This window comes from Stegodyphus dumicola, chromosome X1, assembly GCF_044657685.1.
Source record: "Stegodyphus dumicola isolate Sdum_Otavi_A_Nest chromosome X1, ASM4465768v1".
Lineage (NCBI taxonomy): Eukaryota > Metazoa > Arthropoda > Arachnida > Araneae > Eresidae > Stegodyphus > Stegodyphus dumicola.
This window is the reverse complement of record NC_140780.1, coordinates 82,341,301-82,360,110: the sequence shown is the minus strand read 5'-3', so window position 1 is coordinate 82,360,110 and position 18,810 is coordinate 82,341,301. Positions and strand designations below refer to the sequence as shown.

At 31.8% G+C, this 18,810-nt stretch overlaps 1 protein-coding gene across 5 annotated transcripts in view; it reads right to left on the bottom strand.

The window, feature by feature from the left end:
• Positions 1-18,810, bottom strand: part of Ufd4 (ubiquitin fusion-degradation 4-like) — a 405,607-nt gene that overhangs the window by 37,570 nt on the left and 349,227 nt on the right. For all 5 annotated transcript variants that reach the window (XM_085808305.1, XM_085808308.1, XM_085808306.1 and 2 more), the window contains 3 exons: positions 16,606-16,733; positions 8,833-9,031; positions 483-620 (listed from right to left, as the gene is read on the bottom strand). In XM_085808305.1, the coding sequence (XP_085664431.1) occupies positions 483-620; positions 8,833-9,031; positions 16,606-16,733 (465 nt within the window). The remainder of the gene's footprint in view (positions 1-482; positions 621-8,832; positions 9,032-16,605; positions 16,734-18,810) is intronic.

Genomic DNA, 18,810 nt, shown 5'->3' with positions numbered 1-18,810 from the left:
CAACATTTAACCTATTCTAAAGATTTAAAAAAAAAAAAAAAAAAAAAAAAAAAAAAAAAAAAAAGTAAATTGTAAAATTTTCCTTTAAAAACAATTTAAAGCTTTCAAGAGTAAATCTACTTTTGTACTTCTTTTGAAAATTAATTTCATACTTTTACCACCTCCATTAGCCCTCTAAGAGGCATAGCTTTTTTAATTTGCCCATCAGGACCTGTATTTAAAAAGCTTCTATTAGCTACATTTTTATAATTACCTATTTTAGGCTCTGTTTTCATAAATTTCCTATCTTTAAGATATTTATATTATTGAAGAAAGTAAGAAAGCAAAATATTTTAAATTATAATCTTTTATATAAAAGCTACAAAAAATCTCATAATCTCATGACACCATAGACGATCATGCCACTCAGAGAGCTTAACTTGTTACATAACAAATTCTTATTCTTGTTTGAGATGTTAATACAAAATATTAAAATTACATACAATTGTAAAATGAGAATCTCTAATATCATCATTGCACAGCCATAATCTTAAATCCTTCCGCTGTAGTTCAGCAGCAACTAAAGTGAAGAACTCTAAAGTAGGACCTAAGCCAGTGCCTTCTTCATTTTTGAATTCTACCTGTTAATGATGAAAAATAAGTAACTATCATTTTTAACCATAGATCACCATTAACATGTTAAACAATTATTAAAGAACTGCACATAAAAGCATGTATTAATTTTGGGAAAATTGTGATATAATGGTCATGAGCAAAACTCGATTTTCTCATCATTATATACTATTCCTTACTCACTTGACTGCAACAGGGTGTGACACAGAATGATTAGTTAAATGTTACAAAGTAAAATACCCTTCTTAATTCTTCGAATATTTTATACAGTTATACAGACTAGTCACATTAATGTGACCACTTATCAAAAACCAGAATAACCACATTTAGTAGAGTGGGATGCTGTGAGACGTGAAGGAAGAGAGTCAATTAGGTTCTTGACAGTCTTCACTGGGATATTGAGCCATGCAGACTCCAGTGCAGTGGCTAGCTGCACTAGGTTACGTGGCTGAGGACCCATGGTATGAACAACTCGATTGAGGTGGTCCCACAGGTTCTCGATTTGGTTTAAGTCCAGGAAGTTTGCTGGCCAAGGAAGTATGGTAAACTTATCCTGGTGCTCTTTGAATCACGAACGTACACTGCGAGCAGTACGACACTTCATTGTTCTGCTGGTAGATACCATTATTCTGAGGAAAAGCAATTCGGATGTAGGAGAGGAGAAATGTTCCCCAAGGACAGATGCACATTTCCATCTATCCATCGTGCCTTTCACAAAGATGACTACACCCAGAGAATACCACAAAGACGACTACACCCAGAGAATACCACAAAGACATTCCCCAAACCATAATGCTTCCTCTTCCAGCCTGGAACTTTCCGGCAATTGTTGCAGGGTGTTTGCTTTCCGAAGTTTCATGCCGTATACACCAATGTCCATCAGTCTGATGGAGCATAAAACATGATTCATCAGGAAAAGCTGCCTGTCGCCATTCAGTGGACATCCAGTTGTGGTACTGGCTTTCAAATTCTACCCTTCGTCACTGATGAACTACAATCAACATAGGTGCTTTAACAAAGCGTGTACTGGGAAAGCTCATATGCAGCAGCATTTGCTACGCCGTTGTTTAGGAGACACTTTTGGTAGCCCCTTGGTTTCTCTGGGTGGTCACTTGCTCTGCGGTTGCATGTCTATTCGCCTGAATGCACCACCACAGCAATTGTTCATCTCTGTTATCTATGGCTAGAAGTACACATTTGCCACATCACTGATTTTGGATAATGCCACTTTGCCAGACATGGTACATTTTTTACGATGGAGCATGCAAGCAGTTTACAAAATTAGCCACTTTAGAAATGCTTCCACTCTCGGCATGAAAGCCAATGATCATGCCCGTTTTGGACATTAGATAAACCGCTTCATTTTTGCATTACGCCAACGATTGCAATGTTTTAGGATTCTCTTGGACAACCTTTATTATACGCTCCACTGCAATGTGCTGCTGCCTTGCCTTCTGTGATTGTTTATTTCATGTTGACATCGAAAGTAGCTAGTGGTCACATTAATGTGACTAGATTGTGTATTTATAAATTATTCACATTTACAGTAACATAAAAAAAATTTAAAAAAAGCTTTACTTATCTGTAATGCTGAGAATAAGCCAGGCATGTTTTTACTTAACTCAGTATCTTTCAGAACACTAACATCCCAATTTAAAAAAAACGGGGGAACCTCATTTCCTGAGCACAATATAACTGAAAAACTCTTGCACAGGGGGTTTCATTTTGTATCTCATCGATATAAAAAAATAATGCATGTTAAACATTTAGCCTTTGAATGAGGTACTCAACACATGACAATTTTCAGTATCTCATGCACAAATTCTCAGACCAAGCACCCGCAGCTCAATATTTTTTGTAACCAGGGTTAATGCTATTGTCGCCACGCAAAATTATCACCAAATCGTAGCAAGCACAATAAATTATAATCCCAAAATGGTTTTTCAAAGACATGCATAATTTACTTACAAAATTGTTGACTGTACATAAATAGAAAGCCTGCCCTTCTATTTCCACTCACCACACAGATTGATGGGACAAAAGAAAAAAAGAAACTGCTTTAAATTCTACAAATGTGTTTTCAGGATAATACAGCATATAACCTAACTAATAACAATTTTACTACTCTGAAACAGTTAATAAAATTTATATTACATTTCCAAGAACCTAATCAAGTCTGAACCCATGCTTTGAATTTCTTAACTTTTAAAAGCCAGTGGTACAACTGTTGCACCAGGAAAATTATTTCCTTTAATATCAGCTATGGTACAATTTGTTGTACCAGCATTCCCTTCCCTGTTTTTGACAATATACTTGAAAATGAAATAGAAGTTATTTCTTTTTCAAACATTAGAAGACAGTGTCATAATTTTAGAGTGCAAACTTTTTTTTATTTGTGCTATATTTCATTCTTATACCGACACTTCATTCCAAAGGTCTCAGTCAGGATGAAATTAACTGAAAAATTTAGAAAAGGAAAATTTCGCTCATACTAATTCTGACTATTCATATGAAGGCAAAATATGTTTTGATCAATCTTTTAAAAAAGATAAAGCCTTCGAAGAAAATTCTAATAATTTATTTGAATAGAGCCAAATGAGGATGACAAAACTGAGATGACTTCTACATTTAGAAGATCCTAGGGTAAATAAATACATATCACTAATTTTTCATGTTTAAACACCTTGGTTCAGGTCCTGGCAAATGAGCTAGCTGTATGATCATTTTGTGGTTTTTCCCATGAAAATGAGACTGTTAGCTAGTTCTGAGTCATCTATGAAAGCATCACTCTCTACCAAAAACCCCTACTGTACTTTGCCTTAATCAAATAATCCAACTAACATTTAAGCTTTTTCCCTCAAGCTGAAAAATACTGTATTTAACCCTTTCGTGATGGAAGGGAATCAAAGGCCGTCACCGTACAGGATGGAGGTTTTGCATTGCTAAGCCTAATTTTATATATATACAAAAGTTTCACTTCTAGCATCGTAATTTTTGGTATCATTTTATTATTACTTGAGCTCTTATATATGTTAAAATTAGCACTTAATAATGTTTTTTTTTTCTTTATTTTACATGAAAATATACTTACAAAATTGCTTATCTCGTAATTTTCGGAAGCGCTATCCAAATTGTTCCAAAGTTTTAATTGATAAATCCATCAATAAAGTTTAAAATTAATAAAACAACACAATTAAGATTATTTATAGTAAGTAGTAACAAAATTTAAAATGAAGACTGAGGGTGGTAAATCTAAGCATGGAGAAGTATCACTTTCTAATTCTTAGAAAAACTATCATTTTCATTAACTATATGAGGGCATTCTTCCTCTGATAAATAGCGCCTTCCTACCATAATAGACTGCAGGTGAGGCTTTCCGAAATAAAAACAGAATCAACGGAAATATATCTGAAGGCAATGCAAAACGTAACAGAACTCCACATAGTAACCCTTAAAGACCATACATAGTAGAAGGGAAAAAATATAATAAAAAAAGGAATCGGATAAAAATCAGACACGTGAATGTTGATATTAGCATGCCGCGATTTAAAGAGCACACCTCTGCTTATGCTTTTCCTCCCTTGCAACACTTGATGAGTAAAATACCAAAGTCAGGCAAAATGTATGAAACTCAAGGTCAGGAACCTAAAACTGTTTTCATTTAAAAAGTAATGGACATAGAATGCCATCTATTCAGAAAAATGTTCCAGCTTAAAATGCATATACGCATCACCCGTCCTCTGAATTCAATCTCTAGTGATGCGTGGATGGGACGTCCGGCTGTAAGAGATGTTCTTAGGAAATGCGTATATGAGACGCTCATCCTGAAAAGGTTAATTACACCAAAACAGCCAGGTGCTATGCAGATAAGACCATTGACAATCTCATTAGGTAATAGGTAGGCTGATCACTATCTGCATAACATTGGTGTCAGCTATTGCGGGGGAGGGAGGGGAAGCATAATGTAAACAAAACAGAGCTAGGGCTCTTTCACTCACCATGTGATATAAACATTTGTGTTTCTGATATCCCTTTGAATCCTTTTTTTTTTACTATTATATAGGATCTTTTAGGGTTACTATCAGGAGTTCTATTATGTTTTGCATTGCTTTTATCGCTTACACTATTTTGCATACTTCCCTTTTTATTTCAGAAAGCCTTGACTTTAGTTTATTATGGCAAGCAAGCATTATTTATCAAAACAAAGCCATACTCACATGGCAAATGGGCCAATTAGTGACATGGATGAGAGCGATGATTCATTTTCTAAAGAGTTAAGAGACCAATATTTCTAGTGATTCTCATACTGACATTTCGTCAGAGACATAACTTCATGAGTGTTTACCTTCTGCTTCCCGTGAATTGTTATTTCTTTTTGTAAATAGTCTTTCTTGAGTTTTTTTATTGATTTTTAAAGTTTATTAATGTATTCTGTCAATTAAAATTTTGGAATAATTTGAATACTGCTTCCGAAAATTATTTCTCAATGTAAGCAACTTTTTTAATATATTTCCATCTAAAGTAAAGAAAAAGCTTATTAAGTGCTAATTTTTACATATATAATAACTTAATAATCTGAAATGGAGCCAAAATTTACGACGTTAGGACTTGAACCTTTTTTTTTCTAAATTTAGTCTCAGAGAGGCAAAACCCCCATCCTGTAGGATGATTTCTTTCAATTCCCATCTACCCTGAGGGAACATCTTAAAGGTGCACCATCTTGAAAGGGTTAAGCATTGCTAACTTTGTTCAAAGTTTTTCTAGTATGCAGGCAAATTTTTCTGATTTATCAGAGGATAAATAACAGACAATTGCATGCATAAAAGTTCTTCTGATTTTCCATTCATTACAAATTAAATAAAACCAATTTATCATTAGACAGTCTTTTAGGATGACATCTCTCAAAAAGTATTTAGATACTACTAACGCTCATGTATCTCCTATAGCATAAAATTTTGGTTAGTTTTAAATTTATGGATATTATATTCTTATATTATTCAAGAGATAAAAGAATTCATATAAGCTGATTAATAAAAAAAAAAAAAGAAAAAAATCCTTTAAAAAAGGAATGTTGTTTTCTTTGTAATAAGGTATATTCCAACTCATTATTAAATGTATAAGAATTAGGATTGGATTAGGGGAAAGCACACAAATGTTATCTGCTTAACCCTTTGATGGAAGCATCCCACCTTTTTTACCAATTTTTATCTACCAGATGAAAGCTGCAAAATTCCGTTTAAAATACATATAATTACACCTTTTAGTTTTCTAAATGTATAACAGATGGCAGCAATAGTATTCATTCATGGAATAATAATAATTCATGCAATAATGAAATTAAAAGGTGGGACAAATATGTCCCACCGTGCAAGTAGTGCTGCTACTAAGACGCAGCATCATTCAATTTTTTTTAAAGTTGAAATATGTTCATTTCATATATAGATAATGCAAATTTATATTTTTTAATAAATTGCACTAATGCTAAAACTTGGGAAAAAATTTAGTATTTTTTCAAATAATAATAATAATAATAATAATAATAATAATTCTTACAGTCTGAAAATTTCACAGTAACACTGAAAATACTACAAGAGTCATCACAAAAATTTACTTTCAGAACATAAGAAAGGTAAATTAATAATAAATGCTCACTCATGACTGATTAACAAGAGAAAATATTTGCCATTTAATAATTCCTTTAAAATCTGACATACACATTTTCAAAGCTTAATAAATAAAAATTTTCGATTCTCTCCCCCTAAACTTTGATTAAGAAATGTAAGGAAATACAAGAGATCAACACATTCTATTACACTGTATCCATGTAATAGAATATATTTCTAGTATTACCTTACTTAATCAAGATTTAAAAAATATTAATTGAAAAGAAATGTAAAGTATATACAAAAAGAGTAACGAAATCTATAAAGGGGTTTTGTTATAAATTACTTTTGATAATCAGCAAAAAAAAAAAAAAAAAAAAAAAAAAAAAAAGAGAAGGTAAAAGGTAATCTTTGATTGAACAATGTAATTTATCAACAGGTTTTTCACTCTCCAATTATAGATTATCCAAATCTAGAGAGTAATAATACACACTACATTATTCAGTAAAAGAATTTCCATCTTATTTCAATTTATCAGACCATTACTTGATGATTTTTTAATATTTTATACAAACAGACATTTGTAATCTGTGTGCATTTCAAGAATTTTAGCATACTGTGTTGGAGATTAAAACAAAAACAAAGATTTCAATCTTCACATCCATTTTCGGAAACTTATTTCATCTGAACAGCCAATTTTAACCCTGAAATGCATTTGACCAAAATATCCTGTGAGATCTATTGCACAGTTTCCACTGGCTTGCATAAGAAAAATACAAAGCCAAATAGTCTTCGATCAAAATTCATAATCTTACATTACTTTGTTTCACAGAAATAAACTAATGCTACCTTTACAAATCGGATAACAATAATAAGGACCTTATTCAACTGAAATATTTAGTGATCATTCATGACAAAATATCATCTGTGCGGAATGCATTCACTATCTTCATATTCAACTATGTAGAGATCATTATATGCCTGTTAGCAATCACTTGGTGGAATGATCATCTTACTCAGACACAATTGATCAAATCAAGATGGCAAGAGACGTATCATCACTAACCAAATGGCTATAAAATAATTTACTGCACCACGTTACATAGGATTTGCAGGAAACCCACTAGATTTGCCCAAAACATAATTTATTTCAGAATATATATTATTTCAATCACCATTTATAGATTTGGCCAACTTCTTTATGCCTAGCCTGCAGCTATCCACCAGTATTAATAATGCTGAAATATTTGTAAGTGTATTTAGATATATATGTTATTCTTTGTTTGTTTACATTCACAATACATTGCTATATATATGGTTGTTGCCATGGCAGTAAATGATGTTGCACAAAACAACCAATATGTCAGCCTAAAAAACATTTATCATGGTGATTCAACCTTATTATATATTTGCAAAGGATGGGAGGGAATGAGGAATTTAGATGCAGGACTAAAGGTCATTTTCACAAACATAATTCCCAGAAAAAGAAATATTTGTATAAGGAGCTACTAAAGGCAAAAACAAATTCCTTTGGAGATACTTTTTTAAAGTGTTGATGATGAGATACAAGGAAGTTTCATAAGCACTGCCCACCATGAAACCATCCCTTGTCTAACTTTTAAAGAGGGATCTACATAAGCTTATAAGATTCAGCTGAAGTTGGTTTTTATTGCATATGCTCTGAGAGGTTACATGAACCTGCATGGATTGCCAAAAATCTCTAAATGTTCATTACAGAAGGTAGGTAAAATTATGTTGCAATAAAGAAACCTATCTTAAAGCACAAACAAAAGATGTCATTAAAGTAAAAAGGCATTAAAAAGGTGTGTTGTTGAAATTGCAGGACTTAACATAAAGGTACAAATAGAGAAATGTCTGTAATAAGGTCTACCCAAGTACAAGCCACTTGCTGACATAACTGCACTGTAAAAAAATTTGCCAAGTGTGTTAGAGGGGGAAAAATTAAGCTCCCCTTTCAACTCATGGTGCTTCCTTCTCAAAAATCACTTCTGTGAAGAATAACTGCAGAATTTCACAAAGGTAGGTGCACGTAACATAAAGCTGTAAAATAACACACACACAATGGCTTGAGTGAGAAGCAGATAGGTAGTAAAAATATATTAACAATACTAAAAATAACTGTATTTTGTTTTAATTCAGCTATTATAAGATTTAAATGAACTTTTTTATTATAACTGTTTAAGAATATGAGTCCAAAACTAAGCAACAACACCAAATATGAGTACTTCTTTTTAAGAATGTAGTATTATATAAACATGGATTTAGAGATGCAAAATTATCTGAATGTGGTTATCAATGATTACAAATGTGAGGTTATAAGAAATCTTCACTGGTTGTGTCAAGAGCTATAAATGCAGATTACCACTTTAAGTAAACTTTTGACAACCATAACCAGTATGACATACTTGAAGCATTTCTACTGAATATGGAAACTCAAATTGTTTTTCAGAATGATCATTGCCACTGAATCTTTATTTTTGTGATTTTATGCAATTCAACTAAAAAGGCCTTAATTTTTAACCCTAGTATGGTGATGTCAATCAGATCATATTTTAAGTCGAATCTAAAGACAAAAATTAAGAAAAAGAAAACTAACTTCTAAAATGCTTTTTCGATCAGCATGAACTTTCAGTACTTGAATAGCCCAATCCAGCAACTGACCTCCTCGAGGTACTTTCACTCTCTCATGTTTCAATCGACCAATGCGATATTCATGTGGATCATCACGCCTAGGTGATGGACCTCGATTCCTCTCCAGAGCTAGATCCCTTTGATTCTGAAGCCAAACAATAGACCTAAAAGAATATACAATAAGTGTGAAGATCCCATACATAATAATATTGTTCAAGACAAGATTAACCTTAACCCGTTCAGTACGGGCATGTCATATATGCATCAGCAGCAAACATTATCTCATGGCCGGGTGTGTCATATTTGAAACACCATTTAATTCATTCTATGGCTGGGAGGCCCACATTTGACTTTTCAGATAGAACATTATATTAGTATTTTTTATTGCCGCTAGATGTAGCTGTATGTCTGTTATGGTGAAATATAATGAAAGTTAAGTATGTTTACCTTCATTCTTACGTAATGTTTTTATTTTTGGTATTTTGTTTCGGAATGAGAGCGAGATTCGTAGGTGGCTGTTGAGCAATGTAATGTCTCTTTAACTGCATCATTTGATATACACAAATGCATGGTTTCTTGCTGCATCAGCCCACCAGCGGCCAAGCGGTAAAATCGCTGAACACTGGTAGTTCAGTCCAAGGTTCAAATCCCGCGAACGGGCTGGCTGCATGGGCGTTTTCATGGTTTTCCCCATGTGTAACGTGTATATGAGCCAGTTTCCCTTAGAAAGTCCTCCACGAAGGCATCCCTCCCCTTAGACAGATAGCCCTAGTGTGCTTTGCCGTATTCTCAATACACCATTCTTGCTGCATCGAGGTACTTTTTATTTTTGTGATACAGTGGGATATATGTTCTATCATTAGAGATTTTTTATATTACTCTCAGATTTTTCTAGCATTGAGATGAATATTTTGCATCATCAGTGTTTTGTATTAGTTGAGAAATACTTGGTGACAGAGGAGAATCTTGTCTAATAGCGCATGCGCCACCAGAATTGGCACTGAAATATATTCTGTGAGAAACTCGATTTTCATGGTACATTCAAATTTGCAATTCATATGTTACGCTGTAAGGTGAAACCTAGCACCAGAGTGTCGCTATGGAAAATAAATGTATTGAAAGTTAAGAGTGTGTTATTTTCTGTAATCTGTTCGGTGTTATATTATTGTGATATAGCTATTGACGGGAAATAGAATAATTCAGTCAGAGAAACGTATTTTTTTAATAGCAAACGAAAGCAGTACCTGAAGGTATAATATAAACAAATGCTAATTCGTTAGTGTTGGGTAATGTAATAGTTCTTACTGCGTCATTTTGTATAGACGAACATGCTCTCAATGTTCTCGAATACCTTTTAATTTCATTAATTATTTTTAAATTTTATTATAGTGGAGTAGACGCTCTTTCATTAGAGACTTTTCTATTACTCTTTGAGTTTTCCGGCATTGAGACGAATATTTTGTATCGCTTAGTGAAAGGAGTTTTTTTTTTTTTTTTTTTTTTTTTTTTTTTAAATATGCTAAATGAGTCAAATTTGCTGAGTAAAACAGCAGCAGATATTCTGTTCCTGTGACATATGCAAAGTTGGACTTTGCATGTCACAGGAATGTGAAAATGTTTCAAAGAATATCATACACTGTCTCTTTTTCGAAATTTTGCTTCCTTTTTGTTATCTGCCCTTTGAATTTTTATGAAAGACAGTTTTAATATTTTTTAATTTTAATTATGTGTTGTGCTAATGAAAATCTGTGATTGTTTGGATATTTTTCCATATATATTTATTTGTGGGATAAGGAGAAAATTATATTATTCTAGAACGAATATTTTATAAAATTTTTAAATAAAATATAATAATAAAGCTTTAAAATTAATTCTGACAACTACCTGAATGTTCTCATAATATACCAAAAATTGGAATAATTGGATGAAAAATTTAATTTATATGAATTTTTTCCCAAAGTTAGGCCTAGCAATGCGAATCGCCCGACCCCACAAAACATCGCATTCGGTTAACGCGCTGTCCCAAGACAACGCTTCAGTAACAGAGATGCCCATCGTGAAGGGGTTAGGATTCAGTTGCTGTGTATTAAGAATTAATACATATTGTTGATCTTGAAAGTGCTAAAATATGACAGAAATTAATCATTATTTTCAGTTTCTTAATTCCATATATATATATATAGGAGGAAGCCCCAAACTAAAACTTTTGTATTTCATTTATGATAAACTATTGTAATTCTCCTGGACCACACATCTGATCACTGAAATGCATTTAACAGTTCTCTGCCCTATCTGCTGAATAATAGATTCGATGGGTTTACGTGCTGAGTTGCTGGTGGACCAGCTTATTGGTAGTTTTCTTGATACTTGTGATATTTGCAATATATTCTGTAATAACCATTATTCTATAAGTTAGTGGCCTTTCAAGAAGATTTTAGTTACATTCTCAGCATAAATTTATAAATAATAATTGCCATTAAAACAGTCATCAACTAGAAATTTAAACTTTTAACTATTGAATATGATCCAAACCGGAATCTATAGTAAGTCATCTTTCTAGATGAACAGACCTTAACGCTTACACAAACACAAAAAGTACAGTTTTTTTTAATAGCAATTCTAAAGTATGTCTTTTGTTTTGATACATATGATTTATATTTATAGGTTTCTATCATAAAGTAAAATGTTCCACAAAATAAAGCACAATAAAATATTTTATACATTACCATACAATAAATGCAAGTACAATTACTGAAGTTATATTTTTACACATAATTGGCCATTTACATAAAAAAGAAAAGTGTCACATGCTCAGCACTTAAAAGATAATTTTGGAAATATTTTATTTACCATATGAACTTTGATAGCACTACATCTTGTTCCTTGTGATAAAACAGAATCTGGGCTCATTAATTTTGTGATTCGTGCTGGAAACTGTAACATTGCAAAATTTACACTACTTGGTCTCCTTTTATCTGACAGAGAGTTATCCAAATGGACATCATAGTTAAAAACTTTTACACGTTAGTACATGTAGGTACATTTCATAGTTTTACTTCTGTGAATTTTTCTTTCAGTTTTATTACTAATTTTTTACTTTTAATACTCATATATGTAGAAACATAAGCACATTTTATGCCAAAATGAAATTCTTACATGAATCAGCTTTTATTTTACTGTTATTTCTAGAAGTAAACCTTTCAAAAGGGTTATTTATTAATGTTTTCTATTTATGCCTCATTACAAAAGAAGTTATAAAACACTGTCAACTAACAATGGAAGATGGTCCTAGGAAGCTGATCCCAAACTTATAAAACTCGGATTCTTCAAATAGCTATCCTCCAGCAACTGGTAGACCAGATGTTGAAGATCGAAATCCTATTCTGTCGTATTAAGACAAATTGCTCTGGATTTCAAAGTGGATGATAGTATTAAGCTTTGTGCACTGCAGTACACCGATGAAAAATCTATGGCCTATTATGATGCCTTTTTCTCTTGTACCAATCCGGTTTAAGAAAATGCTTGGTTAGCTATAGTACACATTTATACTAACTGTCCTCATGCTTCCCAAACACTTCTTTGTCCAATTAAGTCACATCTCTCTCATAGGGTATATTTGGGGACTTCAAGCCCCATTCAGTTACTTCCGAACATTGGTGAACTAACTTCACAACATAAGATAATTAGGGTAGAAATCCTGCAGGACACCATCTCCAAAATATTACCATGCTGGATAACAGCTTACATCCAGAACAGAATTGAGCCAATGCATTAGTTAACATTCTCATTTTGGGGAGCTGTTTCACAGAAAAAACATCATAGCTACTAACTTCAGCCTCAATCAGATCACTCCATTATAATGCATGAATTTTTATAAATTAGAATGCCTATACATAATGATGTTTCAAAAATACTAGTAAAATGGAGGGGGAAAAAAAGGTATGATCATGGCACAAAAATACTACCGTAATTTCGGGTAGATAAGCTGCGGCTTATATGTGTTTAAAAGGTGAAATTTTAAGTTGGCGGTGTATCTGAGAGAATTTTTTTTTTCTTCTGTCCTTAAAACTTTGCTAATTCAGATCGTAAGCAATGCAGAAGCGAGGTGGTAAGAATTCGCTGCAACATTCTAACCTCACATTGCGCTAAGGCAGTGCAATGAGTCCAAACTCCTCTAAGGTAGGTGGCGCTCTCTGTAAAGACACTGTAATGCATTTACTTCCTTCTAAACTCCATGGTTTTTCCTGCACTTTCCTATGACTTTTTGTTTTACTGGCAACAGCTACATTTACTTGCCAAATGCTGTGTTCATTCATACACGTTTTTACTGCTTTGTAGCTTGCTTTTTGTTTGCCTTATCATTTGCACTTTAAAAATATTATTATTGTTATGGCTCCTACTCAAAGAAAAAGTTATACAGCTGCTTTTAAGCTTTCAGCAGTGAAGAAAACCATCGAAGTTGGAAATCGCTGTGCGGCTAAAGAATTTCAAGTTGATGAGTGATGCATTTGGCGGTGGAAATCTGAACAAGAATTAGAGAAAATGCCTAAGAATAAAACATCTCATCAAACTGGTGTCATAGCCTGGCCTGTTTTGGAAGACAATTTAGAGAAATGGACAATAGAGAAAAGAGAAAGTGGATTATCAGTATCAACAGTTAAAATTCACCTTCAAGCAAAGGCATATGCTCAACAAATGGGCATTAAAAATTTTGTTGGAGGACCTAATTGGTTTTTCAGGTTCATGAAGTGAAAGAAATTATCCGTCTGGACCAAAACAACAGTTGGACAAAAGCTTCCAGTGGACTGGCTTGAAAAAAAGATAGCTTTTTTGGAGTACACATCTAAGAAAATTAAAGAACAAAATTTGGACTAAGCGCCAATTACTTTTGACTGTCCTCTAAGCAGAACTGTTCATTCAATAGGGGAAAAAACTCTTTCAATGTTAACAACCAGGAATGAAAAGACTTCTTTTGCTTGTGTTTTGGGTTGTGCCGCCAATGGAGAAAAGTTAACCCCTTTGAAAATTTTCAAAAGAAAAACAATTCCAAGAGGAAACTTCCCAAAAGAAGTTATTTGCACCAACAAAAAAGGATGGCTGTGCGAAGAAGTGATGTTTTGGATGAGAGAAATTTGTCGGAAAAAGAAAGGTGCTTTTCCCAACCCCGAGGACTCATTGTTCTGGATTCAATGCACTTCCATTCAGCAGATACGGTAAGATCTGAAGCAAAAAACCTAGCACGATGTCTCAGTGATACCAGGTGGGCTTACAAAAATTTTACAGCAGCTAGATCTCTCTATCAATAGAACTTTCAAGCACAAACTACGAAAGCAGTGGGAGAAATGGATGCAAAGCGGACTCCATTCCTTCACGAATTCTGGACCAATCAGAAAAGCTGAGGAGGCTACCTTATGGGTCTATAAAGTATGGAAATCAGTCCGAGCTGATACGATCACATTAGCTTTCATTAAATCGGAAATCATTGGAAAAGAAAATGAAAGTGAAGATAGTGATGTTGAAAGAAGTGATTTAGAATAAAATAATGAAACTGGACATAGATAGTCATTTGTTAAATTTATTTAAATGAGACATCAATGAGTCAGATTTTGAAGGTTTTGTAAAAATAAACGTAGTTTAATTTAATTAGAAAATTCTGTTTGTTTATCTAATTTACATATTCTTTTTAATAGTGTGGTAATTTATACTGATAAATGGAGTTTATTGAAAACGTAAAAATAATATATTAGAAATCATCAGAGTTCGTTTTCGGCAAGTTCATGGTAAGATGTTTCTTCTTTATTTATATATTACTGATTATATTTATGTTGTAAATGTTATAAATGATGATTACACCAATATGGCAGGGAATTACTGAATGAATGAATATCAACTGCCATGCTTTGAATGCTTGGCTGCAGCGTATACGGCGGCGTGGCTTATCCAATGAACTTTTATTCTTTTTCAATCAATTATCATGTGTGCGGCGTATACACCAGGGCAGCTTAACTACTCGAAATTATGATACTTCTTTACTCTTCATCCACATCGCATATTGCTAATTCATTTAGTATATAGACGCAGGTACCTTAAAAAAAGCAGATGCTAACATAGAAATAAATTTTAAAGAAGATACTAACTGGAAAGATATCTTTCTTAGCAAACATAGGATAACATTCATGTTATTATTAATGATATTTCATTTATACAAGGGAGTTCTAACACTAATCTCATTGGTTTTAAAATTTAGTAAAATATATTGTTGTAAAATATATTTGGAAAAACTGATTGATATTTTACCTTTTACCACAATGTTAAGCTATTAGTCACTAGCAATATATAAGTATCCTTTGATAACCATTTTTTAGGAATGATGTACTTAAAATTAATTTCAAGCATACTATTTTTAGAACAGAAAGGGGAAACTACTAAATTTAAAGGAAAATTTCAGAAGCTAGTTACATATAATGCAAACAAATAAGTACCATTATAGTATATCACCAAAGACAATTAATTATGTATGCACATTTGAATAGCATAAAGAAAACATATGAACGTCAAAACACAGAAAATGTGAACACCAGCATTAAAATCAGTGATCACGAAATTAAGCAAATAGAAAATTATTTATAAACTTTCACCTGGAAAAATTAGGAATTAAAAAAAAAAATTAACTTCTTTATGCTAAGAATACAGAAGAGAGGAAAATAATTTTCTTTTATGCTTCAGACACTGAAACGAAAGATTTCATTAATAATGATCTCATGCTAAGAGCAATTTCAGGATGGAATGAAAAGTAGTTCAGTGTTTTAAAATTGAGGCTTTGTATAGAGAGAAAAAGCATCCGACACTTGAAAGTTTTTCAAAAATGATTTAATTAAAAGGAAAGCACATTCAATTCAATAATAATAATTCGTTTAATGAAAACCTTTCTTCTTTTTTTAAAAAAAAAGCCCAAAAGGGCTATTAGTCTTGAAGTGGCATTACGCATTAAATCACTATAAACGATTGTATTACTTTTCAAATTGTTGCCACCAAATACTATCGCCCTCTATTATATTAAAAGAAACTAAATAATAAAGAATTTATATAAATTTATGTACATTTCTCGTAGGGCACTTGGAAACCCAAATTTGGAGTGTCCAATTTGTTTTATTGTACATTTCATATTCTGTAAAACTTTCACAAACTTTTCATTACAAAACTCGCCAATTTCAAAGCAAGCAGTGGCAACACTGTATAGAACAAAACATTTTTATCTCCAACACACGACGCAGTCTATTAAAATTTCTAAAGATATGCTGTTTTTAAATATTTTTAGCCCAAATGCTCTCAAAACATGTATGTGTATGTAAAAGAAAACAAAAAATGGCTGTGCAGACATAACATAAAATCTGAAAATGTTTAGATTTTTATTAATTGAATTCTTTTTTTTTTTGGGAGGGGGTATGATTAACTGAATTATAAGTATGCATTTAAGAAAACCTAAATTATTAAAAAGTATTTTCATAAATCTTACAGCTGAAAATTCCAGGCCAAATTTCTCATTTAAAATAAATTCCGAAGGACAGAAAACCCTACTTTCTATGTTAAATCCTAAATTTATTTTAAAATAACATGAAAATGAATTATCTATAGTAGTTCCACATAATAATATTAGTAATGATAAAATTTTATGTGAGCTTAGAAAAGTACAAATTATTACACATGAATTATCAGTAAATAAAAGAAATAAATTTACCTTGATGCACCGAAAGCAGTGCAGGTAAAATACAGACTTCTTGTCTCAAACGGGAAAATCATTGGACATGAATATGTCAGATATTCACACCAATCAGGCTGTGCTCCAGAAGACAGAACCAAAGGATCCTAAGAAAAAATTTTATGAATACTATTAAGAGATGCATGCACAATGTAAAAAATATACATATGAAAAACTGCGAACCATCGTAATGCCCACCTCTTTCAATTAATTCTCATACATGCTCATTTTATTTAAGTTATTCTGATAGCAATCAAGCTGTTGAAATGTACTGGACAGGAATGAAATTGGAACTAAGAACAAACTGAAGCAAACTAATAATTTCAAGTCAAACAAAGTTTTCATTAAAATTTATATTTATGATGAGAAAGAAAGTATTAATATTGCACTTTTATAATTTTATGCTTATAACGAGATATGGATACGAAGAAATCAATTTAAATAATAAATCTTTATATATTCAAAAAGAATTAAGAAAAACCTAGTATTTTAGTAAATTAATTGCATAACTAAAGGACACAAATATTTCAGGTGCTAGCATCATTTTTCTTACAAAGTAAACATTTTGAAAGCAGCACACATAAGAGTTCTGCAGTAATAAAGAAAATTTGATTATTTTCCTGATATTTTGTGGGCTGTTGAGCATCTGCTCTTATTCTCCCTCATGCCTTCCAATTCACACTGCATCAAAAAAATACTATGTACAGATACACACAAATCTATGCAAAAAAAAAAAAAAAAAAAAAAAAAAAAAAAAAAGAAGAGTATTTTTAAGAATTTATCCACTGTTCTGGTCTTTGGCATGGCAATTTCACAAAATGCTCATATAATACATAAAATTACACGTACTGCCACACACATTGCAGTTTATGAATGCTAAACGGTTTAAAGATATGCTTGCAAATAAATCAGAAGGTTTAAAGCATCATACTATGTGATACTTCCTAAAATAGAATAGAAATTGACATATACTCATAGACTCCAACGTGCAGCAAAACTTGTCAGTAGTCAACACATGAATAACATTTTTACAGCTTTGAAAATATGCACATAACACATGTTGTAATTAACCATTAATTAATTTTTAATTAATCATTAATTGTAATCAATTTTATTACATTTAAAATCTACATACATATAAAACTGAATATTAAAAATATGTCTTGTAAATTATACACATTTAATTAGAAAATTTCATTTTCTATACCATATCACTAAATCTACTAATATTATGAGTAAAGCAAGTATTTTAAATCACTACTAATCATAGAAAAAATTAGAATCCATAAATCATATATCATTATTCTGGGCTTGATTTCCACAGGAAAATGTAATTTAAGAAAATTCAGATAACCAAGAATTATACATGTAAGTATTAAAAAAATGCTTATAATTTTAAGAATGCAAAGATTTATATGCAAAATGCTTAGTAAGCTTAAGTTCTGATTTTGAGAATGATTTTTCTGTAACACAGGCCTTCATTTGCCTGTATATTTATTTTTTTTCAATCAAAAGTGGTTCGAGAGTTTTAGGACCTAAATTTGGTCAAAATTCAGTCTGATTTTTTTTAACAATATCAAAAATTCTTTCACAAACTGCATTTGAATGAAGTATTATTAATACAGCAAAGCATTACAATAGGCAATACTTTGTATTTAATACACCCATTCATATTTTTTAATTTGGCAATTTCTCCCCATGCTATATAAATATACAAATCTACAATTTCTTTCAAATCATCTACTTGATACACAGAAAACTCCATTTCCACTTGATTAAGATATTTTTCATCAATAATGGATGGGAAAGTATTCATCAGGTAAAGAATAGATGAATATGAAACTTCAGTTCTCAAGTTGATGTCAGCAATTTCAGCATGTTTCAGAAATTCACTTAGTGGAAATTTATCAATTATATATGAACATGCAGTTACAAAAAAAGCTTGCACAGAATTGAAAAATGAGTTCATTTCACTTTCATTCAACTTGGCATTTTTTAAATGCCACGATGCTACACCTTTAAATTTTCTGATCACATTACTAGCATTATCTGAAGAAAATAATAAGCAATTTTTCCCTCTAAACCTTTGCTTTTAAAGTTTTCATTTATACAATGAAAAATACCTTCTCCGTTATTATTCATGCATTCTAAAATAGAAATCAATGAAGTAATTATCACTCCCTT